We start from the raw sequence: 27,548 nt of genomic DNA, 5'->3' as shown, positions 1-27,548 counted from the left end.
AAGTAAAGTCATTCAACTGACTGAATTGAAGAATTCTCTGAATGCAAGCGTTTGCACTTAACAAGTAAAAAACAACGTTAAAAACCGTCTAGAATTGACTGTGTATTTATTGAAAACTCATTTCAGAGTTCTGGATTAGCCTTCTCTGTGTTTTTATTCGTCAGAATTAACCAACAATTTTTTTCACTCTTATGGTTGACTTAGCAGTTGTGGCAGCATGGTGCTATTCTATTACTGCTATTCTAATACTGCTATTCTAATAACACTAAATTAAAGTCCCCGTGAAATCAAAACTGAACCTATTTACTTTGTTAGCGCATATTACTAGTCTTGTGGTGAACAATTAATCCGTGCAAGTGAATATATATATTTAAAAAAAAATGTTTTACCTTAGTAATCTTTAATCAAAATCTGAAAAGTTACTTCCGGTCTGGAACGGTTTCTTTTTCTGATGACGTAGGTTTCACAGTTTGGGTGGGGAAACGCTTAACCACTCCCCTCAAACCCTTAGTGTGCTATGAGCGAGAGATGGAGAGGAGGAGCGCTAGAGTAAAACCCTGCCCTCTGTTCAATATTACGTTTCACTTGGAAATACGTCACAGCACTGGAGAAAAATCGTTTGCAACTTAGGGCATGCCCTAACATTTGTGCTTCAGCTATTCACATCAGCTATTTACACAATAAGGCAAAGACACCCTATACTGCATTCAGCCCAGATTGCATTACAATAATAAATACTACTTTAATTTTCTTAGAACGGCAGTATGCAAGACAGTGTGCTCCTAAATACTGCACATATTTATCCGTTCCCTAATGGATCAATGAAAATGAAAATGAAAAATGTGTGACAATGTGAGGAGACTTTTGTAGTTTATTTTCAAACATAGTACACATTATACTTAAAATCAAATAAAAAAAATATATATATTAAAAGGTCATTTTTTGTGCACCTAGGTTTGAACACACTCACACACCTTTGTGCCATTCCTGGAAACAGTTCGTGTTCAAATGAAGACAAGTGAATGTCGCATCCCTGGCATTTCCATGGTGTTTGTTGCTTCTTTCCATGCACTGCAGTGCAATATTTCTGACATCGGACATCAGCTCATCTCCTGGAAACGGCACTTGGTCACTACTGGTGTGTTCTGGATCTGCTTCCAGACACACCACAGAGCTCTTTAATAAGCACTTCAATAAACGCCTGGTGTGTCATGTTGCCGTGTAGCTCCTTGTGCAATATGAAAGCGTTGGTGGCAGCAACATCCAAGAAGTGTAGAAATACTTTTCTGTACCACTTCATGGTTTTGGGCTGTACAGTGTAATACTGCAACAGCTGGTCGGACGGGTCATCACCCGTCATGTGCCGGTTGTACGCGGTCACTGGCGCAGGACATGGAAAAGACTTTGTCCTCCGCGTATCTTGTGCTTTCACTTTTCGTTGCACACGGTCTCCTGTATAGGCAGCATGGATGGTGGAACAAACCGATACTACTTGTTTGTCCATCCACTTCACATACACTAGAGGCCCATCCCGAATCCACCGGATGGATCCCCTGCTGGACTTTTTGGTCAGTGAATTAGATGAGCTCTGTGGAAAGTCCTTCCTATAGTCTCTGTAAGTCCCACAAGCACCAAACTTCATAGCAAACAAGTCTGTTAAGAGCTTTGGACTTGTGTAGAAATCGTCCATGTACACATGGTACCCAGAGCCCAAAACTTTCTTGTCCAGGAGAGACATCACGGCATCATAAGAAAGCCCACGGCCCGTGGGAAAGATGTTCTCGTCCGTGTACACAGAGAGGTCCACAGTATATCCATTCGACGAGTCAGTAAGGACAAAACACTTGAAGCCCAGATTTGTTAGCTTGGCTTTCATGAACCGTCTTATTTCTGGATTTGCTCTGCATGCTAACAATCTTTTCTTCACAGCTAAATTTCTTCTGGGATGATAAAAGGTTTTGCACGCAAGACGGATGGTGTCCATGAGGGGTCTGACTCTGAAAAGCTGGTCATGTTCAGCTGTTCCCCTCTTTTTGTCATTTTCCTTGTCTGCGTCTGGGTGGCTCATGTGAAAATTCCATGAAATGGTGCGGTATCGTTCCCTAGACATGACTGTGGAGGGAAAAGGCACAGAGAAGAGACCGTCCTGTCGCCAGTAGTCAGCGATGGAGCTCATCTTCATCATGGCCATGTAGAAAACGAGTCCAATATAGCGGTACAGATCGCCAACACTGACATCTGCCCAACTGTATTTGCGACCCTTTGCGAGTGCTCTGGCAGCCTGAGCGTTTGTGTTGTGGCACAGATTTGACACGGCGCTCTCTGAGAAAAACAGTTTGAAAAGACTCATAGGAGAGTGCGAATCAGAAAGATTCAACTGTGGCCCAGGTTCCCGAGCCGGCAGGAATCTCAGAGAATTTGGAGCCACGTCGACATCAGTCTCTTCTCTCCATGACAGAGTCTTCTTGGCTCTCTTTAAAACAGGAATCTGGTCACTGTCACTCTCACATCTGTGGGGGAGAAAACAAAGGTGAGCATGAAAACAGGATCACAAAAAACATTATCCATTACCAAAACTGATATATTGTCCACTCATTAAAAAGCTTTTAAAACTCCCAATCACATTTTTTGGGAGGGGTTTTATAACACTTAAATATCAGATAATTTGCACTTGTTCATTAAGATTCTCAACCTTGCTGAAAACTGAACGGTGCTTTTGTGCCGCTCCTGTGTGAGGAGTACGTGAAAGAACCACATTCCTAAGAAAAGAAAAGTTAGTAAACATTTGTTAGCTTAAATTGTCCAAGGTGGCATACCAGTGCAAACATAAGTGATTGGCAATTAATGTATACGGCTGGTGATTTATGCCTGACGATGAGGCATCATTGAAACATTTACACCTATAAGGAGATATTGGAGAAGGCGGATTAATGGATACATGGTCTCCTGCTTCATGCCTGTTGATAGGGCTTCAAACACAGTCAAAACATTTACACCTCAGCAGATATTGGAGGACACAGTTAAGCTCCGTTAATGAGCCAGTATTTTACAGTAAACGCTGGTTTTCTGCCAAATAATGCTATCAGATACCAACACTATATTTGCAATAAGGGGTGGTAATGAAGCCTCAAAGCACATGAATATGATGCAAGCTAACCCGGAGTCTGGATATTTAATGTTATCTCTCTCCACATTATAGAGAATAAATGAAGAGTTCAGATGCAAAAGCCTCTAAGTGCCATTTGAAATTTTCTTCTAGAATTATCATTTTTATGAAGCTTGTATATTTAAATTCTGTGATTTCACTTAAATTGCAATGATAATTACCTATTAATTGTTATTTAAGTGAAATTACTGAACTTAAATATACAAGTTTGATAAAAAATCATCATTAAAGAAGAAAATTTCTAATGGCATTTAGAAGCTTTTGCATCTGAACTCTTCAAATGCTTGTTTTGCAAGACATATGAAAATACCACAGGACAACACACTTCACCCATAATATTAAAAACAGTAGATTTCAGTCGGGACAGGTCTGAAACAGCTGCATGTAGGCGACTCACTAAAATAAGAATAAATGGCTTACTCTTCAGAAAATGTGTCCTGCGCTGGATCAAAGGACTCCTCAAAATTGTGGTCTTCGTCGTCAAGCTCTTCAGACTCTGAGCAAAACTCATCTTCCTCACTGTCTATGGTCATCTGGAGAGCTTGCTCGCGTGCGTAACGAGCCATCTTGATGAAAGGTCAATAAAGCCAAACAAATGTTTTCGGCCAATTTTATCCTATTGATGGGGGCGTTTACCAGATTTCGCTGGTACGTCACCCTGGCCTGTTCACACCGGGACGAATTTCGCGCGCGTTATTCGTCGACGTTTAACGCCTCGTGACTAAACAATGGGCGCCAATGTGAGTGTTCACACCGACGCGAAAAACGCCACGCGTAAAAGCGTCATTTTTTAAAAAACGCCTCGGGTTCGTTTTTTTGGTTTGACGCGCCGCGTCAAAACCTATCCGACCAACGAGATTGGCCGGTTTGCTCACGTGTCAGGTACTTCTGAAGTTACAGTAAAACACAACTTGGGGGCGCTCAAACACAAAACGGTCTTGCCGAGCACACGGCGAAGAAGAGATAAGATACCTACGTGCAAGATGAATGTTGAGCTGCTGGTCTCGGAGCATAATGAGCTATATGATAATATTTATATTAGTATTTCTGTAATATTAGTATAGTATAGGGTGACCAACAGTCCTGTTTTCCCGGGACATATGTAAAATGGTCACTTTGTGCTTTATAGAAATCTGAGTTGAGATGAGAACTGCGCATAGTGTGCGTATAGTGTCAGTTAGATTTTGACAAGTGAGGAGAGGAGAACCGCTCTGCCGACTCTTTGTATTCTTTCTTTTATTTTTCTATTGTGACCAGATGTTTGTTTGTGTTTTTTTTTTCTCGCTCGATCCCCATGTATGAGGACGAGTGTAACGTTTGAATGGTTTTATTAAACGCGGGGAAATACGACAACTCTCGTCTCTTGTGCATCTGTTCATCTCTGGGCAACATCTCAACTTTGCGTTATATATGTCCTGTTTCCACGTCCTGTCCTGACTGTTTTTAAGTGATGAAAATGTCCTGGTTTAAAAATATAGATGGGCAAACAAGGTGGACGAGGAAGAAAAACAAGATAAAGAGAATGAAAACTAAAGACATAAATAGATTTTGTTAGTTCGTTTTTGTAAGTTTGTGAGAGCTATTTTTTGTTACATTTGGAGGCATTTTTTAGTTATTTATTATTTATATATTTATTTTTCTAATACAGAAGACATTATTTCTATCATTATTTCATTCGTTTTTTTTAATCTGTCATAATAAAACATTGAGACATGAATATGATCACCCTATAGTATATTCTATTATTATTTCTGTTTTACATTAAGCGCCATCTAATGTCAGGGAATGAATTTGCATGTTCACTCGGCTCATCGTCAGCGAAAAACGCTTGGGTGTGAACACAAAAAACGCGTTGAAAAACGCTGACGAATAACGCGCACTGATATTCGTCCCGGTGTGTACGGGGTTATTACCATGTGAATATCGATTCGGACTGCCGGTGGGTGTGGCCAGATCGGCGCTAAAAAGACAACACGAAAAACCCTGAACTTGTATTTTGGTGTAACTCTTTTTCTGGACTTTATCTGCTGCAGGGGGCATAGCCAGAACTTTTTTCATGGGTGGAAAAACGGCTTATTGTTGTGACTAAATATTGCAAAAGAATGTTTAATACTGCTTTGTTTTAAGCAACAGCGTGCAATTGCCCTACACAACATTATTGTAGTCTTCTAATTTCAGAGGGCTTGATTGCTCTGCTCTGATGTTTTCATTGGTCAGAAATCGGCCGCTAGAGAGACACATCTGCCAATTGAAAGCTCCCAATTTTGAATTCCTCACCCGAACCGCCAGTTCAGTTAGCCTGGCTGCGCCCTCCTACGCACTTCCGCTCAATTTCATTTCCCTAGAGTCTGGTTGAACCAGGCTACAGTTCAGTCTCCCACGCGCCTGTTCAACTGACTTTACCGATCACAAGCATGCCAATAATATGCTTTAATCTGACAATTGCAATTCTGCAATGTTCATAGTGCACATAAAATCTCTCTTTTGGGAGAACTCTTTGGGAGAACTTGTATAAACATTTGAAGATCATACATCAGTATTAACACACAAATAAAGTCCCACGGGATTCAATTTGAGTCCCGGATTTTGGTAGGAATGGGATGGCCTATTTTTGTGCTGTGTAAGAACTAATTCAACTTTAGTGAAAATTAAGCTTGTTGCAAGGGAGCAGGGTTTGAATATTTCCATTTAAAAATCCCAAACTCAAATTATTTTTCAGCCTTGTGTTTGGCATATTACAGTCATCTTTACAGTATTTTTCCTCCCCCATTGGTTTTCTCGAAGTGATAACGTGTGTGTTTATGATCTACAATGTGTGTTTTGCCGCACATTGTATATCATAAAAATAAATAAATAAATTCATTTTTGCTTTTAATAAACTAGTCAGTGAGAAATCTGATTGGCTGGTAATATTAGCAAAGTTAATATAGTTTCTTTAAACAAATATCTAGTATAACTTTAGGCTTCAGTATTTGTGTATTGCATTAAGATGTAATTAAAAATTGTTAGATCCTCTTGTCATTGGTGTCCTCAAAATCTCTAGGGAAACATGAGGAAAATGGTGTTTCAATGTGTGTCATGAGAGCCCCATTTCTTTTCACAAGAACAAAAGTAAGAAGAATATTTATTCTCTACTCTAGGCTCCACTTTTAATTATTCTTGTGTAAGACTGCCCTGGTGTACACCTTCTTTATGTTATGTTATGTGCACATCATGGACACACAAAACAATAGAAAGAAAGAACCATAGCTTGGACACACTCGTACACTCAAACTCAAAATGCACACATTTGAACTTCTGCCCTCGCTTGTTATTATATTTATTAATATTCCGTATGGGGTTGATCTTTCAGTTCTATGATTGGATGGCCTGCATTGTAGATGATTCTGCTTTATCTTGTATAAATATGACCCTTATTCCTTAATAAAGTTGAGAATGTGATACTACACTGTCTCTGTGTTTTGATCATCGATCTTGCACTGATGCCACACATCACAGGGGTCCAGGCCTGTTTCCATCTGATGACTGACAGACGCTTCGAGGCTGCAGAGAGTACCTGAAAATAAATCTAACAGACAAATATTGTCTTGGATCAGAATACTCTTGTATCCCCTATTGTTTTCAACTCCAAGAAACACATTTTTAGGAATTAATTTGAAAAGTTCAAAGCAACTGAATTGTTTTTGAGTGTTTCATTCAAAAAGTTTTAACTTAGTTATTATCAGCCCTTCAGCTCGTGTCCTCATGCTTTGTCACTGATCCCAGTTAAACCTGCCTGTGTATTTCTGCACCTTCATTATCTTGATATGGTTTGGGTTTAGTACTAGTACTACCAAAACCCGACATCCGTGCAAATATATCAAACATATAGTGGAATTATTATTATATGACTTTTTATGAATTAGCATTCAGTGGTGGTTAAATAAAAATACCAAACTTACAATAAGTGACCTGTTCTTTGTCACATTAACTTAGCAGATGATTTTAACCAAAGCGACCTATGGAGAAATGCAAGCAATTCATCTTAAGGTGACAATGGCAAAAGAAATGCTTGCAATACAAAGTTTCAAACGTTGTCCAGAAAAGTACAAGCAACAGAACAAGGGAAATATGAAACGGGGGGAAAAATAGTTTTTTTTATTTTTGTTTTTTGTTTTTGAGTCACTTGCTCTGCCTTGCTTTAAATGAGCGTATCATTCAGATGAGCTTTTACACAATCCTCATTCACATTAAATGACGAATAAGGATAAACAGATATGACGATTTACATTTTTATTTAGGTGATATGATGTCCGTCATCTTATGGACATGATATTTATTATTAATATTAATACAAATTATGATTATTTTAAGGACAGATCATCTGTTGGTCAGACATGAGATTCACAGAGAGACTTCATGATGTGCTTCAAGCTTTCCCAAAAAACATGTGTATGAAAGCCTCCTCACGCCCCTCGCTGATGCTGATTTCATAAAAATCTATTTCAGACTGTTAGCTGAACACACAGATGACGGGGCCAGGCTTTTACCAACCTTTCCACTTAAAATATCCATCAAATTTACACGCTGCTTACCCCCGTAGCTGATGCTCGCCATGGATTTGATCTGACAAAGGCAAAACAAACATTTCATCATTGGGTATTTTAGTCTCCGGTGAAAGCTCAGAACCTCTGCTTGGTGTTCAATTTATTTTGGCTGAACCAAAGTAGTTTACCACTCCACTTTTTAACCAAATGTACGAGAAGAAAACACACGAGAGAAGGGCTCGTTGACGCGTACAGACGACAGTTTGAGTCTATAAGGTTCTCATGTGTTGTTTAAGAGTGCAGCGGCGCAAGAGAGCGCAGTTCATTCATCATTGCTAAAATCTGAGACAGCGTTTCAAAGATTGTTGATCCGGCGGAAAGAGAGAAATGGCAGAAACCGCTCCCGCACCCGCTGCAGCCGCCCCGGCCAAAGCGCCCAAGAAGAAGTCCGCTGCTAAAGCCAAGAAAGCAGGTCCAGGCGTCGGCGAGCTCATCGTCAAAGCGGTGTCCGCATCCAAAGAGAGGAGCGGCGTGTCCCTCGCCGCGCTGAAGAAAGCGCTCGCTGCCGGCGGATACGACGTGGAGAAGAACAACTCCCGCGTCAAGATCGCCATCAAGAGCCTGGTGACTAAAGGCACCCTGAAGCAGGTCAAAGGGACCGGCGCCTCGGGTTCATTCAAGCTTAACAAGCAGCAAGCCGAGACCAAGAAGAAACCGGTCAAGAAAGCGGCTCCTAAAGCGAAGAAGCCCGCGGCCAAGAAACCCGTCGCTGCCAAGAAGCCCAAGAGCGCAGCTGCAAAGAAGCCCGCCGCCAAGAAATCGCCCAAGAAGGCCAAGAAGCCCGCAGTCAAGGCCGCTAAGAAGGCGACGAAGAGCCCCAAGAAGGCAAAGAAGCCAGCAGTCGCTAAGAAAGCAGCCAAGAGCCCTAAAAAGGCGAAGGTTGCTAAACCTAAAGCTGCAAAACCCAAAGCCGCCAAGCCTAAAAAGGCAGCGCCCAAAAAGAAATAAAGTCCAGTGTTTGTTCATCAACGGCTCTTTTAAGAGCCACCCACTAACTCTGATAAGAGCAAAACTAGTTTATATCAATGATGTGTGTTCATTTAGAAAGCAACTAATATTAACCTCTTGGACTAATTCATTCTGAACAAACAAGTCAACACAGTTTTGAAGAAGACAACAAAGTAATGGTATCCATTATTTATATATAAGACATGTATTGTAAAAAGCAGAAAAAAAGAAAAAAGCTGAGGAGGGTTCAGACAGTGATCACAGTAAATAGGATGTTGTACAACAGTACAGACCGAATAAATACACAATGCGGGAGAATTGTGACGAAACAACCCACATTTAACAATATGGGCACTGATTAGACTCCAATATTACAATAGGAACATAATACGGTGCAGTAGCCTATGAAAAGTGCAGCACTTTTGGAAGAAACAGCGTACAATATAATTTTTTAGTACATATATATATATATATATGGTCATTAATACGTGTGCATAGCACGCCATGGATTTGGGCGGGGTTGGGCTTTCGGGCAGAAGTTCAGTGATTGGTTTAAATATTTACAGACTCTAAACCAATGGGCGACTGGCACTCTAGTTTAAAGACAGTATGTGGAGACACATCACCGTCATTGTATTACTTTAAACGGTAATATCTGCGTTGAAAATGAGCGGTAGAGGCAAAACCGGCGGTAAAGCCCGAGCAAAGGCTAAGACTCGCTCCTCCAGGGCGGGACTGCAGTTCCCCGTCGGCCGTGTCCACAGGCTCCTGCGCAAAGGAAACTACGCCGAGCGCGTCGGTGCCGGAGCTCCTGTTTATCTGGCGGCGGTACTCGAGTACCTCACCGCTGAGATCCTGGAGCTGGCCGGAAACGCCGCTCGGGACAACAAGAAGACCCGCATCATCCCCCGTCACCTGCAGCTGGCGGTGCGTAATGACGAGGAGCTCAACAAACTTCTGGGCCGAGTGACCATCGCTCAGGGCGGCGTGCTGCCCAACATTCAGGCCGTGCTGTTGCCCAAGAAGACCGAGAAACCCGCCAAAACCAAGTAAACGGATCACAGACTCGATTACTGAAACAAAGGCTCTTTTAAGAGCCACCTATTATATCTGTCAACGAGCGCTTTTCTCAGTTAATATCTACAAACACTATAAACACTTTTGGTCAAAGAGGAAAATAACCCACCTGCAATAGAGTGTCTACCTCCACGATGAATGTTACAGTTGACGTTGTGCACGTTAGAAGCACATGATGATCACCTAATGTGTGATTACCACCTAATCCATTTCCTCTAATATTAAAATATAGCTGTTTGCCATGCTTTGATGATATATTAAATATTGTAATAAATTATAATCTAAAATAAAGGGTAATTTACATATCGAATTCAGGGAAACAGGATTTGTTCAATCTACCTCTGGGTATTTGTCACTTTATTAGCGGGGCTGATCTACTGATCCCCTGTTTCACGGGGAGGACTGAAACCTTAGTAGTGTGTCTTAGTCTCGATGCCGTGCTTTTACATAGACTGTAATATGATTTCCTTCGAATCCGAGATCTGCACAACCATTGCGATTCATATACAAATAAATACAATATTGTGAGTATAAAGACGCCCAAAGTAGTCAACGGAACAAAACCGCTCGAGCGGGAAACCCTCCTTTTGTTTGAAAAGAGGAAACGCGCAGTCATTGGCTGGCACTCATGCGCAGACGTCACATACTAACCAATCACAAGACCTGCATCATAGCTCGTGGCGCTGCAGTGCTTTAAAATCGGGCGTGTAAAATAGAGAGCAACATTTCCAGCGCAAGCAGGAAGGAGTGAAGAAGACCGCAGCAATGGCGAGAACAAAGCAGACCGCTCGTAAATCCACCGGTGGTAAAGCCCCTAGGAAGCAGCTCGCTACTAAAGCTGCCCGTAAGAGCGCTCCGGCCACCGGCGGCGTCAAGAAGCCTCACCGCTACCGGCCCGGGACCGTGGCTCTGCGGGAGATCCGCCGCTATCAGAAGTCCACCGAGCTGCTGATCCGCAAACTGCCCTTCCAGCGGCTGGTGAGAGAAATCGCTCAGGATTTCAAGACGGACCTGCGCTTCCAGAGCTCCGCTGTCATGGCCCTGCAGGAGTCCAGCGAGGCTTACTTGGTCGGTCTGTTCGAGGACACCAACCTGTGCGCCATCCACGCTAAGAGGGTCACCATCATGCCCAAAGATATTCAGCTGGCCCGCCGCATCCGCGGAGAGCGCGCTTAAACCGACGTCTAATTCAATCCACAACGGCTCTTTTAAGAGCCACCAAAGTTTACACTGAATGAGAGAATTTCCTATGTAGTCTATGTAATATAAAGGTTTGTGATACCGATAATAAATCGAATCACCTAGAAGTTTATATAAAATATAGTGAAAATACTAATACTAGTGATGTAAATACTAAATCATGAATTTATCATAAAACAGGTAATATGCACCACAAGATAAATACACTTTTTTTCCTCCTTGAGGCATGATAGACTGTAGAACAAGATTGTTAAAATATAGTTTGTTTTACATATACACACACACGCACATTGTAACTAGTTATATTATATTTTATAATGAAGTCTCTTTTGAGTATGTGGTTTATATGACTTCAAAAGTTCTGTACTTCATGGTGCTGGACATTCAGACTGCGGAAAGTAGTATTTTAATTTTTAGCTTTCTTCAGTGGAAAAACAACAACAATAAGCTGCTAATATTAGTTGTGATATATCATATTAGTAAACATTACCTTAAGATACTAAAAAAGAAAGATGTCATATCTCATTTATGTTGATATTTAACACATTTTGAAACGTCTGTATTGATTTGGGGTTGATCCGCAATATTTCACAATACATATAGTTTGAGTTTCAAAAATATCGCAAATGTTAAGGGATTGTTTAGCCAACATATCCACTTCATTTCCTTTCACCCAAACATGTGCAAGAACACAAGCAAACCATATAGTCAAACCTTTATTATGCAATCTATATATTATTTGATATATTTCAATTAGCATTTCAGGCCTGCATGATTTCTCTGATTTAATCTTGTGAGTGCCAAACTATCAGATGCAACTGAAACATGTTGTGTGTTACATTCATCTACCCACTGTAATCCCAATATAATGGCTAGCAGTTCTACTGTGAAAACTGAAAGATTATCTGTTGTTCTTTTCTTGATGCATTTTCCACATTGTGGGATTCACACTGCAGGACCCATATGTCCATTTCTTTGAACCATCTGTGAATATCATTATTTTATTAGGACAATTACTTTTCTAAGTATCTTTGTACAACAAACCAGACAGGTATGTGCTTTGAATTATCTTATATTTCCTCATGCATTTGTAAATCAATCATTGGTATTATAACCATCCAAGTAGGATATTTGAATACGGGACAGAAGGACAATAGTATTCAAACCTATTTCCCTTGCTTTTTTATTCACAACCCATCCAAAACTTCTAAAATGAGATTTACTACGTTCCCCACACTCCTGCGTAGTCTTTGCAGGAAGGGATTCATTATGTTCCTGCAGGTTTACACAATATGCTAGTATTAGTTTAAGTCTTCTGATACCCAACGGCAACTGGAGATGTTTTAAAAACCCCACTACATATTCTTAGGGCTTTCGATTTAAGCAATACAACCATAATCAAAAGTAGATCTCATAAAAGCCAGTATTTATTTTGCAATGAAGACCTAGTTGTTCCCCAATCTCCAATGTTCCACCAACCAAGAAGTCTAATACCCAATTGCAGTCTACCTCCTCTAACCAATTAATTCCGTTTTATAAGGATTAATTCTTTCCACAGCATATCATCATGTCTTTTCGATATCAAAAAAAGAAAGACAGCTACTACCATGTCTTTGTTTGTCTGGGCTTTCCTAATCTCTTCCTTTGCGGAATCCACCTTTGTGAAAATAAATTGCACACATTGCAAAATGAAACAAAGGTCAGGGTGCTCTAACTATATTTTGGGGGAGGTGTGTGTGTGTGTGTGTCATGTGACGCGGCGGTGGTTTCTGTCAGGTCCTGTAAGCACATGTAAAAATCTTCCTTGTAGTACACATAGTATTCATTTATGTCCTTTCCTTGATCGATTGAAACACTCAGTGTGAAACATGTCTGGAAGAGGCAAAGGCGGTAAGGGACTCGGGAAAGGAGGCGCTAAGCGTCACCGTAAAGTTTTGCGCGATAACATCCAGGGAATCACCAAACCCGCTATTCGTCGTCTGGCTCGCCGCGGCGGTGTCAAGCGCATCTCCGGTCTGATCTACGAGGAGACCCGCGGAGTGTTGAAGGTGTTTCTGGAGAACGTGATCCGCGATGCCGTCACCTACACCGAGCACGCCAAGAGAAAGACCGTCACCGCCATGGATGTTGTGTACGCGTTGAAGAGACAGGGGCGCACCCTGTACGGCTTCGGGGGATAAACGCCTGAAACAAACCACATTAAACAAAAGGCTCTTTTAAGAGCCACACACTCTGACACATAAAGAGTCAATGTTTTGATTATACCAATCATTAAACTCACTTGTTTTCTGAATCTATGGCACCCCACCAAATATCTGTACACAGACTCGTACAAACATTTGCTTTTCTTAAGTAGATGGTAAGTACATAAATAACTCATTGTTTTTGAATTACTCGCTAAACAATTTAACGAACGCTCTTTTCCAAAATTAACAAGAAAAAAACAAATAAATATTATTTAAGTGAAAATGTTTGTATTGTGCACACACGGTCAAGTGGGCTTTGTTCATGATGCGCAATATTAGAACCGATTCTTTTCGAACAAATAATAAATGAATAAATAAATAAATGAAAAAAAAAGAAGCGGGAAACGAAACAAAGGAAACTGGGAGGAAAGGCCTTCGTTCAAACCTATGGTTTCAACAACAGCAGCGGTGGGTGGGACTATATCATTTATCCGCCTGTGATTGGCCCTCGTTGCTCTTGTGATGCTTTGAGTTGTCCAATAAAGTACGAGTTTACGGGTTTGGCCTATAAAATTACCATAGGGCAGTGAATAAAAAACCTTTGTATCGCGCTGGAGTCTTCATTGATTCGTCATTTTACTGATTGTATCGCCATGCCTGAACCAGCAAAGTCCGCTCCTAAGAAGGGATCCAAGAAGGCCGTCACCAAGACCGCCGGTAAGGGAGGAAAGAAGCGCAGAAAGTCCAGGAAGGAGAGCTACGCCATCTATGTCTACAAAGTCCTGAAACAGGTCCATCCCGATACCGGCATCTCCTCCAAGGCGATGGGCATCATGAACTCTTTCGTCAACGACATCTTCGAGCGCATCGCCGGTGAGTCGTCTCGCCTCGCGCACTACAACAAGCGCTCCACCATCACTTCCAGAGAGATCCAGACCGCCGTGCGTTTGTTGCTGCCTGGAGAGCTGGCCAAACACGCCGTGTCCGAGGGCACAAAGGCCGTCACCAAATACACCAGCTCGAAGTGAGGCGTGCCCTACTTCAACTAACCCAAAGGCTCTTTTAAGAGCCACACATCTTTTCAAATAAAGAGCGTTTGTGTAGTTCTCTAATGCTCTTGATTCTATGAGAATTTTAATGAATTCGTTATTAAACATTGACTTGGGTTTTTGAGGAGTTTTAGCCATATAGACTAGATAGATTAAGAATCTTATTGACTAGACGGATTTCAGAAAAAATGACTTTCCACAAGAATTGAGGAGCATTTATGGGTACAAGTCGGGAACCGCCTAGGTTCTGAGTCCATAAAATTGGTACCCAAGCGAAATGTTGAGTTTTTTACCTTTGTAATTTGCATATCAATATATATATGAAGAGTTCAGATTCAAAAGCCTCTAAATGCCATTTGAAATTTTCTTCTAAAATGACAATTTTTATCAAGCTTGTATATTTAAGTTCAGTAAGTTCACTTAAATGGCAATGAAGATTACCTATTAAATCCCACATTTCATGCAGTGTAAGGCAGAGCAAGTGACTTTAAAACAACTGCTTTTTGCAGTTTCATATTTCTTGTACTTTTCTGGACAATGTTTGAAACTTTGTATTGCTATGCCATTGTCGCTTGTATTTCTCCATAGGTCGCTTTGGATAAAATCATCTGATAAGTTATGTGATAAAGATCAGGTCACTAATTGTAAGTTTGTTCTATTTTTATTTAACCACCACTGAATGCTAATTCATAAAACAGTCATATAATTTGCACTATATGTTTGATATTTTTGCACGTATGTCAGGTTTTGGTAGTACTAGTAAACCAAAACCATATCAAGATAATGAAGCTGCAGAAATACACAGGCAGGTTTAACTAGGATCAGTGATAAAGCATGAGGACACTGGAGCTGAAGGGCTGATAATAACTAAATTAAATTTTTTTGAATGAAACACTCAAAAAAACAATTCAGTTGCTTTGAAGTTTTCAAATTATTTCCTAAAATGTGTTTCTTGGAGTTGAAAACAACAGGGGGATACAATAGTATTCTGATCCAAGACAATATTTGTCTGTTAGATTTATTTTCAGGTATTCTCTGCAGCCTCGAAGCGTCTGTCAGTCATCAGATGGAAACAGGCCTGGACCCCTGTGATGTGTGGCATCAGTGTGAGATCGATGATCAAAACACAGAGACAGTGTAGTATCACATTCCCAACTTTATTAATGAAGAAGTGTCATTTATAACCATATGGGAGGTGTTAAATACATCATCAGGAGGTAGTGATCACTACCCTATAATAGTTAAGATCAGAGTAGATATACACCATGAGGAAAGCTCAAGAATTAAAAGGTGGAAATTAGAGGGAGCAGATTGGGACACATTTAAAAAATATATGTAAGGATAAGTGTGAGAGTTTAATTAAAGAAGATTTATCAGATGGGGAACAATTTAATAAAAAGTGGAAGTCATTATAAATACAGCAGAGCAAACGATACCAAGAAGTACAGGGAGCAGAGTGAAAAAGAATGTACCATGGTGGGATGTAAATTGTAGCAAAGTTGTTAAAAGAAGAAACAAGGCTTTTAGGCAATAAAAAAAAAAACCATCATTCACTAGAGACATTAATTATTTTTAAAAGATCACAGGCCATAGTCCGTAAGACTATAAGAACAACAAAACGTGCATACTGAAGGGACTACTGCAATAAGATTGGAAGAGAGACATCACTGGCTGATATATGGGGAACGGTTATAGGTAAATTAGTGGAATCAGAAGGAGTTATATAATGCCTGCCTTAATAAGTGGCAATAAAACAGCAATCAGTAATATGGATAAGGAAGAAATGCTGGCAGAAACTTTAGTTAAAGTACATAGTTCAGATAATTTATTAGTCGAAGCCAAAAAGTGCAAAGACAACAATCTTGCCATGAACCCAGGTGTCAATATAAAGAAGAGCACAACAACTAATGATTTAGATATACCATTTAATTTATATGAGTTAAGAAGGGCTATCTCAAAGACAAGACAATCATCTCCAGGGAAGGACAACATCAGTTATAGCATGTTAGCTCACTTGGAAGATAGCGTACTTACTGTAGTGTTAAGTTTATATAAACAGATTTAGGAAACAGGCAAAATACCAATAGTATGGAAACAATCAATCATAGTACCAATAGTAAAACCTGGGAAAGACCCATCAGACCCTTCAAGTTATAGACCAATAGCACTCACATCACAGTTAGGGAAATTGTAGAAATACAATTAGGCCGTGGGACAGAGGATTGATTGGTACCATTTTTAGGGATTAAACCGCATGGTGATTTTTGTGTATTTTGTGTTCAGGGTATATGACCCTGTTATTGAAAAATGTGTGATAGCATTAGAATAAATTAAATTTCATTAAATTTGGGGTCCCATCTCATGGCCTAAATTGACTCAATTTATGTTTGGAATCTAAAATCAAAAAAGCTCAGACAAATGGGGAGGTTGTGGTAGCTGTCTTTTTTATATTGAAAAGGCATATGATATGTTATGGAAGGAAGGGTTACTTATTAAATTAAACAAATTAGGTGTAGGTGGTAGACTGTACAACTGGGTGCTGGAATTTTATTTGGCAGGACAATAGAGATCATGGTGGGTACAGAATATTCAAGACTTTATAAAGTTCAAAATGGTACTCAACAAGGCAGTGTATGTAGTCCAGTACTATTTAACATCATGATCAATGATATTTTTGAAAAAGTGGAAAGAAATATTGGGAAGTCACTAGCTGTATGCAGATGATGGGGCCCTATGGATAAGAGAATGGAAATTTATTCAGAAAAAAAAAAAACAGGCAGCAATTGTGGGGTTTTAATGTATTGGGTGCAAAGACACAACTGATATGTTTTTCCAGAGGACATAAATAAGAGTCATTAAAATTATATGATCAAACACTTGAACAAGTAAAAGTTATCAGACTATTAGGAGTACTGTTTGATGAAAAGTTGACCTGGAAACAGCACACTGATAAAGTTAAAGACAAATGCAAAAAAAAAAAAAAAAAAAAAAAAAAAAAAATCAATAACCTCTTAAAATGTGGAGCGTTTAAGACTTCTCCAGTAGTTGCCATGCAAGTGGAAATGGGGGAACAGCCACTAGGATAAGAAGAACAAAAAATATGCTAACATACTGGGTTAATCCTCAGGGACACTGTATATTAAAGATATTAAATATCTGAAAAATACGGGGTTAATGGAAAGGATATAGGTTTATTTATTTATTATAATTATTATTATTATTTTCCAAATGTTAGTCTGCGTAGAATATATTCCACACTCCAGTCCGGTAGGTGGCGGTAATACTCCTAAATGCTGGTTGCCAACCGCCAATCAAATCAAAGAAGAAGAAGTGAAATCTGCCCTCAAGGCGCTCACCAAGACGGCCGACCAAAGCGGGAAGAAACTTGTACAATCCAGAAATAAAGAGAGTTAGCCAAATTACAAATTTGAATCCTGTTTTCCAGTAGACAGTAAAAGAAATGATTTTTTTTTCCTGTTCTCATTTAGCGCTGGTCTGGCCTCACCCACCGGCAGAGTGCGTCATTCACATGATAATGACCTGAAAATGTGTGAAACTCCCTCGATCAACAGGATAAAACTGGCGGCAAACTCTTGCTTGGCTTTATTGACTTTTCCTCAAGATGGCTCACGAGGAAGCTCTTCGGATGATCATAGACAGCGAGGAAGAATTCACTTGTTCGTCAGAGTCAGAAGATGATGAAGACTTTGATGATGAAGACCTGCATCCAGCGCAGGACACATTTTCTGAAGAGTAAGCCGTTTATTATTATTTTAGTTGTTAGAGTCGCATATAAGTTAGTTGTTTCAAACCAATATGGTATGTATGTTAATATATATACATATATATTTATATATTACCAATGAATCAAAAAAAAAATTGACATCTTTCTCTCTTCTCGACTGCCTTTATCGAGTTCTCTCTCTATTTTATTTTTTACTCTTTTAAAAGTTGTGAAAACTCTATTGTGACGTTTTTCTGTTGCTATTTGATCAAATTAAAACTAAATATACATTTAATGTAAACTCTCATTCACTACTTATGACTTTTACCCAACTAGGATGATTTTCTCTTCTGAGAAACCTGGTTATGTGATCAGGGTCTATCACTTATGTTATCCAAGCTGGCAAACTAGCGCACGCATAAGCTAACAAATGTTTACTTATATTTGTGCTTGTTGTTTTTCTCTTCTTAGGAATGTGATTCCTTCACGTGGACCTTACACAAGACGCAAACATCGTTCAGTTTTCAGCACGGTTGAGAATATTGAGTAAGTGCATGTTTACCCCGTCATTTTACAAGTGACAGATTCATTTAAGTTCCATATACTGTGGAATAATATAAACATAAGCAAGTATATTTGCATGGATGAGCGCAATCACTTTTTAATGAGTGGGCAAAATTTCAGTATACGAATAATAATGGTGTTGTGATCCTGTTTTCAACAAGCTCATTTGTATTCTCCCCCACAGATGTGAGAGTGACAGTGACCAGATTCCTGTTTTAAAGAGAGCCAAGAAGACTCCGTCATGGAGAAAAGAGACTGATGTCGACGTGGCTCCGAAGTCTCTGAGATTCCTGCCGGCTCGGGAACCTGGGCCACAGTTGAATCTTTCTGACTCGCACTCTCCTATGAGTCTTTTCAAACTGTTTTTCTCAGAGAGCGCTGTGTCAAATCTGTGCCACAACACAAACGCTCAGGCTGCCAGAGCACTCGCAAAGGGTCGCAAATACAGTTGGGCAGATGTCAGTGTTGGCGATCTGTACTGCTACATTGGACTCGTTTTCTACATGGCCTCTTTGAAGATGAGCTCAATCGCTGACTACTGGCGACAGGACAGTCTCTTTTCTTTGCCTTTTCCCTCCACAGTCATGCCTAGGGAACGATACCGCACCATTTCATGGAATTTGCACATGAGCCACCCAGACGCTGACAAGGAAAATGACAAAAAGAGGGGAACAGCTGAACATGACCAGCTTTTCAGAGTAAGACCCCTCATGGACACCATCCGTCTTGCGTGCAAAACCTTTTATCATCCCAGAAGAAATTTAGCTGTGAAGGAAAGACTGGTAGCATGCAGAGCAAATGCAGGAATGAGAAGATTCATGAAAGCCGAGCCAGCAAATCTGGGCTTCAAGTGTTTTGTCCTTACTGACTCGTCGAATGGATATACTGTGGACCTCTCTGTGTACACGGGCAAGAACATCCTTCCCACGGGCCGTGGGCTTTCTTATGATGCCGTGATGTCTCTCCTGGACAAGAAAGTTTTGGGCTCTGGGTACCATGTGTACATGGACGATTTCTACACAAGTCCAAAGCTCTTAACAGACTTGTTTGCTATGAAGTTTGGTGCTTGTGGGACTTACAGAGACTATAGGAAGGACTTTCCACAAAGCTCATCTAATTCACTGACCAAAAAGTCCAGCAGGGGATCCATCCGGTGGATTCGGGATGGGCCTCTAGTGTGTGTGAAGTGGATGGACAAACAAGAGGTGTCCATTTGCTCCACCATCCATGCTGCCTATACTGGAGACCGTGTGCAACGAAAAGTAAAAGCACATGATTCACGGTGGACAAAGTCTTTTCCATGTCCTGCGCCAGTGACCGCGTACAACCGGCACATGACCGGTGTTGACCCGTCCGACCAGCTGTTGCAGTATTACACCGTACAGCACAAAACCATGAAGTGGTACAGAAAAGTCTTTCTACAGATTTTGGACGTTGCTGCCACCAACGCTTTCATATTGCACAAGGAGCTACACGGCAACATGACACACAAGGTGTTTATGGAAGAGCTTATTGAAGAGCTCTGTGGTGTGTCTGAGAAATCAGATCCAAAAAAGACCTGTAAGGACCATGTGCCGGTTCCAGGAGCTGAGCTGACCTCCGATGTCAGAAAGATTGCCACTGTTGGTCGCCGCATATGTGTGCATTGCAAAGCAGTGCGTAACAAGAAGCAACAAACACCATGGAAATGCCAGGCATGTGACGTTCATTTGTGTCTTCAGTTAAACAGGAACTGTTTCCAGGAGTGGCACAACAATTTTTGAGTGTTCAAACCTGGGTGCACAAAAATGTGCCTTCAATTACACACCCTCTTTTGTATTTGATTTTATTATGTACACTATTTTTGTAAATAAACTATATAAATGTGTGAGAATGTAAGGAGACTTTCTTTCTTTTTTTTCTTTTTTTCATATTAATAGACCCTTTAGGGAACAGATCAATATTTCCCCATGTGCTGAATGCAGTTTTTATGACCACTGGCATTTTCCTTATGGTGTAAATAGCTGAAATAAGCAAAAATCCAACATCTTCAGGATTCAAAGAGCACCTCAGATTAAATGGGGTTTTAAATATTAAATACTTGATTGGAGATTTAAGATCTCAGTGAACTATTTTGAAAAAAAATATAAAGGGTAACATCTCCATGTATTCAAGGAATTTCTGAACTGTCATTGGTTTTGCCAGCGTAATCCATTGAACATTTCCCATCAACTTGAGCACTGTGGCCTCAAGGGAAGGCAAAAAGGAGAAAATTCCCTGCCAGTTTAAGCATCCGTTTCAAATGCTGTCAGTCACAACCAGTTTACCAAAGTGTGTGAAATGACAGAAAAGGGGTTGATTATTAAGTAATATAATTATTTGCCTGTATAATAAAAGGAAGTCCCAATCATGTTAATTCAGTGCATTATTCATTTTTCTATCAATATTTCTATCACCTTCCGCTCCTAAAAGACAGTCTCTGGACACACCCTTGAGAAAAGCCTTGTCAGCGAAGTTTGCACCCCTCACTTCTTCGGGGTGTCCTTTCGACTGCGGCCCGACTGAGGAACCACTCCTCCAGTATATTTTGACACTTTAGTAAAGAAATTTTAGTTAAAAATGTAATGGCACATTGGGGGAAAACTATTCATATTTAAAACCTTATGTATAAGTGTTGTCTTGCATACTGTAATGTACTTGAAGTATCAAGAGTAAAAGTAAAGGTATTGTTGAAAACTTTTTCTTCTAAAGTGTTGGAACTCCAAAGCGAAGACCAGGAGACTTGGCTGAGATTTCTGAACGAAGCAGACTACAGTGATGCAACAGAAATGAAGACTCTTGGCTAAAAAGATACAACCAAGTCTTCGCTTCTGAGTTCCTACATGTTAGAAGAAAAAGGGTTCCAACATATGTATTCTACAGAAAAAGAAAAAAAAAAACTACTTGTTTAGTTGTTTTTGCTATTATTGCTGCGTGCAAATGTGAATAAAAGTACCGGTAAGTGTATTTCTTATCATCATTCGTTACTAGACACCCAACAACTGATACCTATTTTCTGATCTGGAGAGGACGTCAAGGCAACGCTACTTTTGCGTCATCGAAGGTTAACGCCCCTTTTTTGGGGAAAACAAACGGTCTCGGTATGGGTTCTCTATTTTGACATGGGCTCGTTCTTCGTACGTCGCTAACTCAGTTAGCTGGATTTGATTGTTGGCGATTTGGCATGATCTTGGATCGTTTGGTTCTTCGACGCTCATCCTGGACTTGCTGTCATAGCAACAGGTCCGTCAGCTTGAACCTGCTCGCGAGCAGGCTTATTTCATGTAAACAGGATTAGATCGCGGCTGATACGGGAAGTCCTTCAGCGCAGCGCGATAGTGTAGCTTAATTTCTGAGATTTATTTTTGTTTTCTCGTGAAACGATCGTCGTGAGTTTGTCGTTTAAATACATTATTATTTTGTTGGAAATGCACATTAATGTTTGATTCGATGTCGGGCTTCAACAACAGTACAAAATGTTTGCATTGCCCTAAAATTATTTGCGAGTGGCTTCCTTTACACTATTGGAGATGCGGAGAACTTGATAAGCTTTCTGTTGTGCCATTCACAAAGTAGGCTAGTGCTCTTAGTTTTTTTTTTTTTTTTTTTTTTTTTTTTGCCACAATGACATGAGCTTTGGCCAACTAAAGGGAAGATTTCAGGGTCTAAAAAGCCTGAGGGTTGCACCTGACAGGGCCTGTGACATTGCATGTATTACACAACACTGCCAACATCAGAAAAAGGAAAAAAAAAAGTTTAATTAAGCCTAAAATAAAAGACAAGACAAATTTGCAAAACTCTATTTGCTTAGAGTTTTATTTCAATTGTTCTTTGTAAAGAAAAGCCAGTTATTCAGTCATCTTTTTAAAAGATATTATGCAAGGTCAGCAATAGTACTCTGTGTGATTTTACTCTGAAGTTTATTTTGAAGCAACTCTATTTCTAGTGCAATTTTTTCTTAGTCAAGTTCTGTTTCTCCCCCTGATTTTTGTTTTTTTCAAAATACTCTATTTTCTGTTGAAGACTCATATAGGGAACAAATGCAACAAATAAAAAGCAAAAGTTGTCTACACTGCCCACCCCTGTATCACTGCTGTGTGCAGACTCTTCTGTAGGCCTTTCTGTACATGTGGACTCCTGTCAGAAATAATAGGCATAGGCACAAGTAGAAATCAATTAAAGCCATCAATTAAATTAAAGTACTTCTTCCAAAGGACAGTCATCTGAGAAGTTTTCTTCACTCTCCAGTGCAATGTGATTGATAACTCATGGCAAAATATTTTTTACATTAACATAAGTTTATCAGTTTTTACTTTCACAAGACAAAGCAATTTATCATTACTCAAGATTTAACAGCTGAAATGACTAAACCAGCCAATTTGGATTATAGGTCTACTTCATTTAATGCAGCAACAAATTATTTCACAGTGTACAAAGATATTTTAAATCTCATTTCCCAGTGATGTAGGTGTTGCTGCTACTGGTCCCTGATGTGGGTCTGGAAGAGCTGAACCGCAGGGATGCCCTTCACAACAGGGCAATTCACATTCAACCCAAGGGTCAGCTCTTCTGCCAGGGTCAGGAGCATCATTATTATTTTTTTTCTCAGCATTTTTCCTGTTTGCTTTTATAAACAATCATTTATTTAACAGTGCCTTTTTAAAAGAGACTAGTAGGCCTAAGGCCTAAAATTACCATTAAGTAGAATATTTTTGTACTTCACTTTCACCATGTTTATTATTATAGTGTGGTGACTCGACATTACAATGAACAAAGTAATTATGAAATTATGAAAATAAAAATAAAATAATAATAAGTTATTAAAACATCTAACATGGCCACCACAAACGCATTTAATTTGTCTTCTAGTTTTGCCAGCACTCTCTCCTGGCTTTTGCACACTTTGAGGTGTTCCCTGGCGTTTTAATTAAAGACTGAAATTCGGCATAACCTTGCATTAAAAGCGCTTGCTCTGCTTGGGAGAATAACTGGGCGTGTTCTTTGGCCATGCTGAACAGCCAATAGCAGCGTTGCTGATCACTGGTTCTGCTATCGATACATGTCCCCTTTTAAACCAACGCGAGAACGCGCAGTTATCTCAGATAACTCAATCCAGCGATACTAATCATAAACAACAGGTGTGTTCGAAGAACCCAATTAGCCGGATCATGATTAGCACGATGATATCATCTTAGATGTCTCATTTGATCTCGGATGTTTTAAGCAACGTACGAAGAACGAGCCCATGGCATGGTCTGAATTTTGTCTACTCCGGTAACAGAAGAACAAAAATAACATGCCCAAAAGTTGTTGCGTGGTGAGCTGGACCTCAAATGTTTTTAAAACACCTGGTTTAAAATGTATACCTTTACCATGCCGAATAAAACAAGCGGAAAGAAGAATGTTATGGCTTCAGGCGATAAAGAGGGAAGCACCAGATTGAGGATTGTGGGACCCAAAGACCCCTCACACATGTATGTGGGAAGCATTTCATAACAGGTAAGACGATTATTTAATTAATTCAACCCCTAAACTATCTGTATTTAACATAAAGTAGTGTACTTGCTAGTTACTGGCTTTAATTATGTTATTGTTACCATACAACTTTCAAAGTACCAGCACTTTCTAGACACAAGCAGAAACCAGCCAAGTCCACTTTAGTCCTAGCCTGCCACTATTTGAACAGTAAAATCAGTTAACAGCCAAGGTAGCGTGTCTAGTGAGAGCTAAGTTAATCACGTAGCTGCTAGGAGCTTTCGTCTTTCTAACTAACTAACGTTAGTAACTTATAGCTAGTCGGCAACACAACTATGTCAATAGCTTAAATCAAGTTATATGATCCAAGCGTCATGGCCTCATCGTCTAGTTTGTCATACTGTGAGTGTGTTAATGACAAAAAAATGAGTGATTCCACGAGATAGTGGTAGATGTCTGAATAGTGGGGTCATTAATCCAGTTTTCGACCATTTCAAAAGGACATCTCTGTAACCCTGTATCCAGTAGCTTATTTAAATACCGCTCACGGTCCTCGGTCGGCAAAGATAGTGTGTATGTTTGTGCAATTTAAGAAACTTTGCAGCGACTAGAGCGAGTTCTGTTGTCAGGGGAATCCGTTCGTTTTCCCCCAAAAAGGGGCGTTAACCTTCGATGACGCAAAAGTAGCGTTGCCTTATGGGGGTAATCCATCGACCGGAAGTTGAAGCCTGACATCTTGTAGCAGAACTTCACTTGCGTTAGCATTCCCATTGACTCCCATTCATTTTGGTGTCACTTTGACAGCGAATATTTTTACATCTGAGGCATTTGAAGATCCCATTTGTCTTTTATTTATTTCTAAAGAAACACGACAATGTATAAATAGCTCCATTACCTTGTAGCTTATGTTATGGCCCCGTAGAAGCAGTTTTAGTGAAAGTAGGCTAACAATTGCGTCATACCTACACGACTCTGTCGCACATTAGAGAGATTACCGTATGGACATGAGGAGAAGCTTGCGTGCAATTGGGGAAACGTGGAGGCAAAATGACAAAATAATTCATCAGAATACCTAGCAAAATTGTCTCCTTCTCTTAGCTCATGGACAGCTCCTACAGCTCACACTCTCCGCCTCTGTATGTTTCGGAAGGGAATGATTCAGATTTCTCATGCCACAGCACTAGAAGACAGACGGGTCACTCACGTCCCATTACGTAGTCAAGCTCTGTTTGAGTCTGCGCGTCAGGGACGGAAGTGCTAAAAAATCGCCAAAAACGGGCTTCAATCGTCTCAATGGAGTTCCAATGAGATCGCTCTGTCTATTTCTTTTACTGTCTATGTCTCAGACTGATAGCCCGTTTACTGCGCATGTTCTCTAGAGTCATTCATATGGTGGTTAATGCATGTTTGCGTCTTTTTTTCCCCATAGCGACTCTGTCGGGAAAAAATGGGGAAAAAAAGACGCAAACATGGATTAACCACCAAATGAATGTCTGGGACCTGGGAATTGGAGTGGTGCTGTCTGCACCATAGAGGTCTGCACATGCAAGGTCTTTTGCTCGCTTACTTCCACGGGCGTCAGTTTGGTTTGAAATGTGCTGGGGAAGTGCATTTTCAAAAGTGCTGGGTACAAACTTGTCAAACTGTGGAGCCTTTCTGCTCATAGATTAATGCATAGATCAAAAAAATATTTGTTAGAGATTTTCAATGGTCTAGTGGTAGATCTTTTTCCAAGAGTGTCAGAGGTTAGGGGTTGTAATCAGCCCTCGGTATAGTTTTTGTTTCTTTTTTTTTCCTCATCAATACTGAATATGTTCATCAGTGGTTACAGTCTACACTCCCCTAAAGGATTATTAGGAGCACCATACTAATACTGTGTTTGATCCCCTTTCACCTTCAGAACTGCTTTCATTCTAAGTGGCATTGATTAATTCGTGGCAAGGTGCTGAAAGCATTCTTTAGAAATGTTGGCCCATATTGATAGGATAGCATCTTGCAGTTGATGGAGATTTGTGGGATGCACATCCAGCCAGGACACGAAGCTCCCGTTCCACCACATCCCAAAGATGCTCTATTGGGTTGAGATCTGGTGACTGTGGCGGCCATTTTAGTACAGTCAACTCATTGGGTGCTTCTCAATATCCCTCCTCGTCTCCTCGCTCCTCCGTCCTCCCTCCTATGACCCGGAAACCGATCGAGCTCAGCCATCTTGAAGGACATCTCAATTCTCTAATTGCACCGTGAGGAGTCGAGGATCGAGGAGATAGGAGGCTTCCTGAGGAGTCATAAGCGAGGATACACAGGTGCATCCTACGCGGAACTGTTATACTGACTAAACGTGACGCACGTGTCAATTCTCCTCCCCCTTCACATCGGTCACAATCATTTTAATTTATACTTTACCTTTGCAGTTTATATAAACCACACATCTCAAATATTTCAACAGTATAGCCTATCTTTATTATTATTTATTATGAATTTATTAAATAACCAAACTTCAACAACATAAGGGCAGATCCTTTTAGCGCTGCTGATGACACTGTGGAGTGACGCTCGAGTGATCAAGTATTCCAATGGATATAAAAAAGCTTTTATTCGATTCCTCTGTCCTCCTTTCCTTTCCTCGCTTCCTTCCCTCACGTCCTACAGGGGGTGGAGCTGAGACGCAAGGAAAGGAAGCAAGGAAAGGAAACGAGGATGCACAAATAAGAAATGAGAAGCACCCAGAGTCATGTTCAAGAAACCAATTTGAAATGATTTGAGCTTTGTGTCATGGTGCATTATCCTGCTGGAAGTAGTAATCAGAGGATGGGGACGTGGTGGCCATAAAGGGATGGACATGGTCAGAAACAATGCTTAGTCGGGTCCGTCACTTATTTGGTTCCCCGGAAACATTTCCGTTGTGTTCTTTGTTACTTGCAGCGTTTCTGTATTTAGTGGTGTTGTGAACGTTTGCAGCGCGTTTCTGTATTTGGTTGTGTTGTGAGTACTTGGAGCACACGTGTGTTGTGGAACTAATGAAGATGTTTTTCTTAATTTGCGAATGTTTTTTGTATTTGCATGCATTTTTTATATTTGCACACGTTTTTTTTTTATTTGCATGCGTCTTCATCAGGTTGCAGCGCAGTGAGCTCTCTCGGCCACCGTAAAAATCCAAGAAAAAAAGTACACTATTTTAAAAAGGTATAAAACACCTTTCACCTATAAAACGTCATTCACATGATTGTAATTTTGTCTGTATACTTTGCAAACTGGTTTTAGGATTTTTCTTTTTTCCTCAGATATTTTTGAATTATTTCTTGTTAAAAATAGAATAAACAGCGAGTGCTTTTTTTTTGTTTTGTATAATGAATGCATTAATGCTTGTTGCAAGGTAAATCACTTAGTTTAAAATGTAAGGAACAGCTCGGGGTTTGGTGTTAGATGAGATTTACACAAGTTAGAAAATGCTGTGAATAGGTTAGACCATTTACACAAAGAGCAAGGAGAAAAAAAAGACAACCTTATCAAAATTTTAAACTAATGACAGACTAAAAGGGTTGGGCTAGGATTGTA

General features: G+C 40.1%; 7 protein-coding genes across 8 annotated transcripts; 6 read left to right on the top strand and 1 right to left on the bottom strand.

Moving 5' to 3' along the window:
- Positions 1-853: 853 nt before the first annotated feature.
- Positions 854-3,826, bottom strand: LOC120468014 (piggyBac transposable element-derived protein 4). 2 transcript variants are annotated; one of them, XM_039656654.2, is made up of 3 exons: positions 3,587-3,769; positions 2,693-2,759; positions 854-2,510 (listed from the first exon to the last, which is right to left on the bottom strand). In XM_039656654.2, the coding sequence occupies exons 1-3, from the start codon at positions 3,675-3,677 to the stop codon at positions 1,133-1,135; spliced, it is 1,536 nt and encodes a 511-aa protein (XP_039512588.2). In that variant the 5' UTR covers positions 3,678-3,769; the 3' UTR covers positions 854-1,132. The 2 variants fall into 2 exon arrangements, with proteins under 2 accessions (XP_039512588.2, XP_039512589.2); XM_039656655.2 differs by lacking the exon at positions 2,693-2,759 and having other exon boundaries at positions 3,587-3,826.
- Positions 3,827-8,038: 4,212 nt separating this feature from the next.
- Positions 8,039-8,742, top strand: LOC120468015 (histone H1). The gene has a single exon (XM_039656656.2). The coding sequence runs from the start codon at positions 8,080-8,082 to the stop codon at positions 8,698-8,700; it is 621 nt and encodes a 206-aa protein (XP_039512590.2). The 5' UTR covers positions 8,039-8,079; the 3' UTR covers positions 8,701-8,742.
- A 588-nt stretch (positions 8,743-9,330) lies between these two features.
- Positions 9,331-9,970, top strand: LOC120468017 (histone H2A-like). Its single transcript, XM_039656657.2, has one exon. It carries the CDS (start codon positions 9,367-9,369, stop codon positions 9,751-9,753), a length of 387 nt encoding a protein of 128 aa, XP_039512591.1. The 5' UTR covers positions 9,331-9,366; the 3' UTR covers positions 9,754-9,970.
- Positions 9,971-10,077: 107 nt separating this feature from the next.
- LOC120468141 (histone H3) lies at positions 10,078-11,012 on the top strand. Its single transcript, XM_039656791.2, has one exon. It carries the CDS (start codon positions 10,543-10,545, stop codon positions 10,951-10,953), a length of 411 nt encoding a protein of 136 aa, XP_039512725.1. The 5' UTR covers positions 10,078-10,542; the 3' UTR covers positions 10,954-11,012.
- A 1,776-nt stretch (positions 11,013-12,788) lies between these two features.
- On the top strand, positions 12,789-13,300 carry LOC120468164 (histone H4). Its single transcript, XM_039656816.2, has one exon. It carries the CDS (start codon positions 12,846-12,848, stop codon positions 13,155-13,157), a length of 312 nt encoding a protein of 103 aa, XP_039512750.1. The 5' UTR covers positions 12,789-12,845; the 3' UTR covers positions 13,158-13,300.
- A 350-nt stretch (positions 13,301-13,650) lies between these two features.
- On the top strand, positions 13,651-14,985 carry LOC120468159 (histone H2B). The gene has a single exon (XM_089127721.1). The coding sequence runs from the start codon at positions 13,817-13,819 to the stop codon at positions 14,189-14,191; it is 375 nt and encodes a 124-aa protein (XP_088983847.1). The 5' UTR covers positions 13,651-13,816; the 3' UTR covers positions 14,192-14,985.
- Positions 14,986-17,508: 2,523 nt separating this feature from the next.
- LOC120468122 (piggyBac transposable element-derived protein 4) lies at positions 17,509-20,367 on the top strand. Its single transcript, XM_039656769.2, has 3 exons — positions 17,509-17,965; positions 18,408-18,482; positions 18,685-20,367. Exons 1-3 carry the CDS (start codon positions 17,835-17,837, stop codon positions 20,261-20,263), a joined length of 1,785 nt encoding a protein of 594 aa, XP_039512703.2. The 5' UTR covers positions 17,509-17,834; the 3' UTR covers positions 20,264-20,367.
- Positions 20,368-27,548: the final 7,181 nt, after the last annotated feature.

Source organism: Pimephales promelas, chromosome 25 (genome assembly GCF_988280905.1).
Source record: "Pimephales promelas chromosome 25, fPimPro1.hap1.1, whole genome shotgun sequence".
NCBI classification, from domain to species: domain Eukaryota; kingdom Metazoa; phylum Chordata; class Actinopteri; order Cypriniformes; family Leuciscidae; genus Pimephales; species Pimephales promelas.
This window is presented reverse-complemented; position numbering and strand designations above follow the sequence as displayed.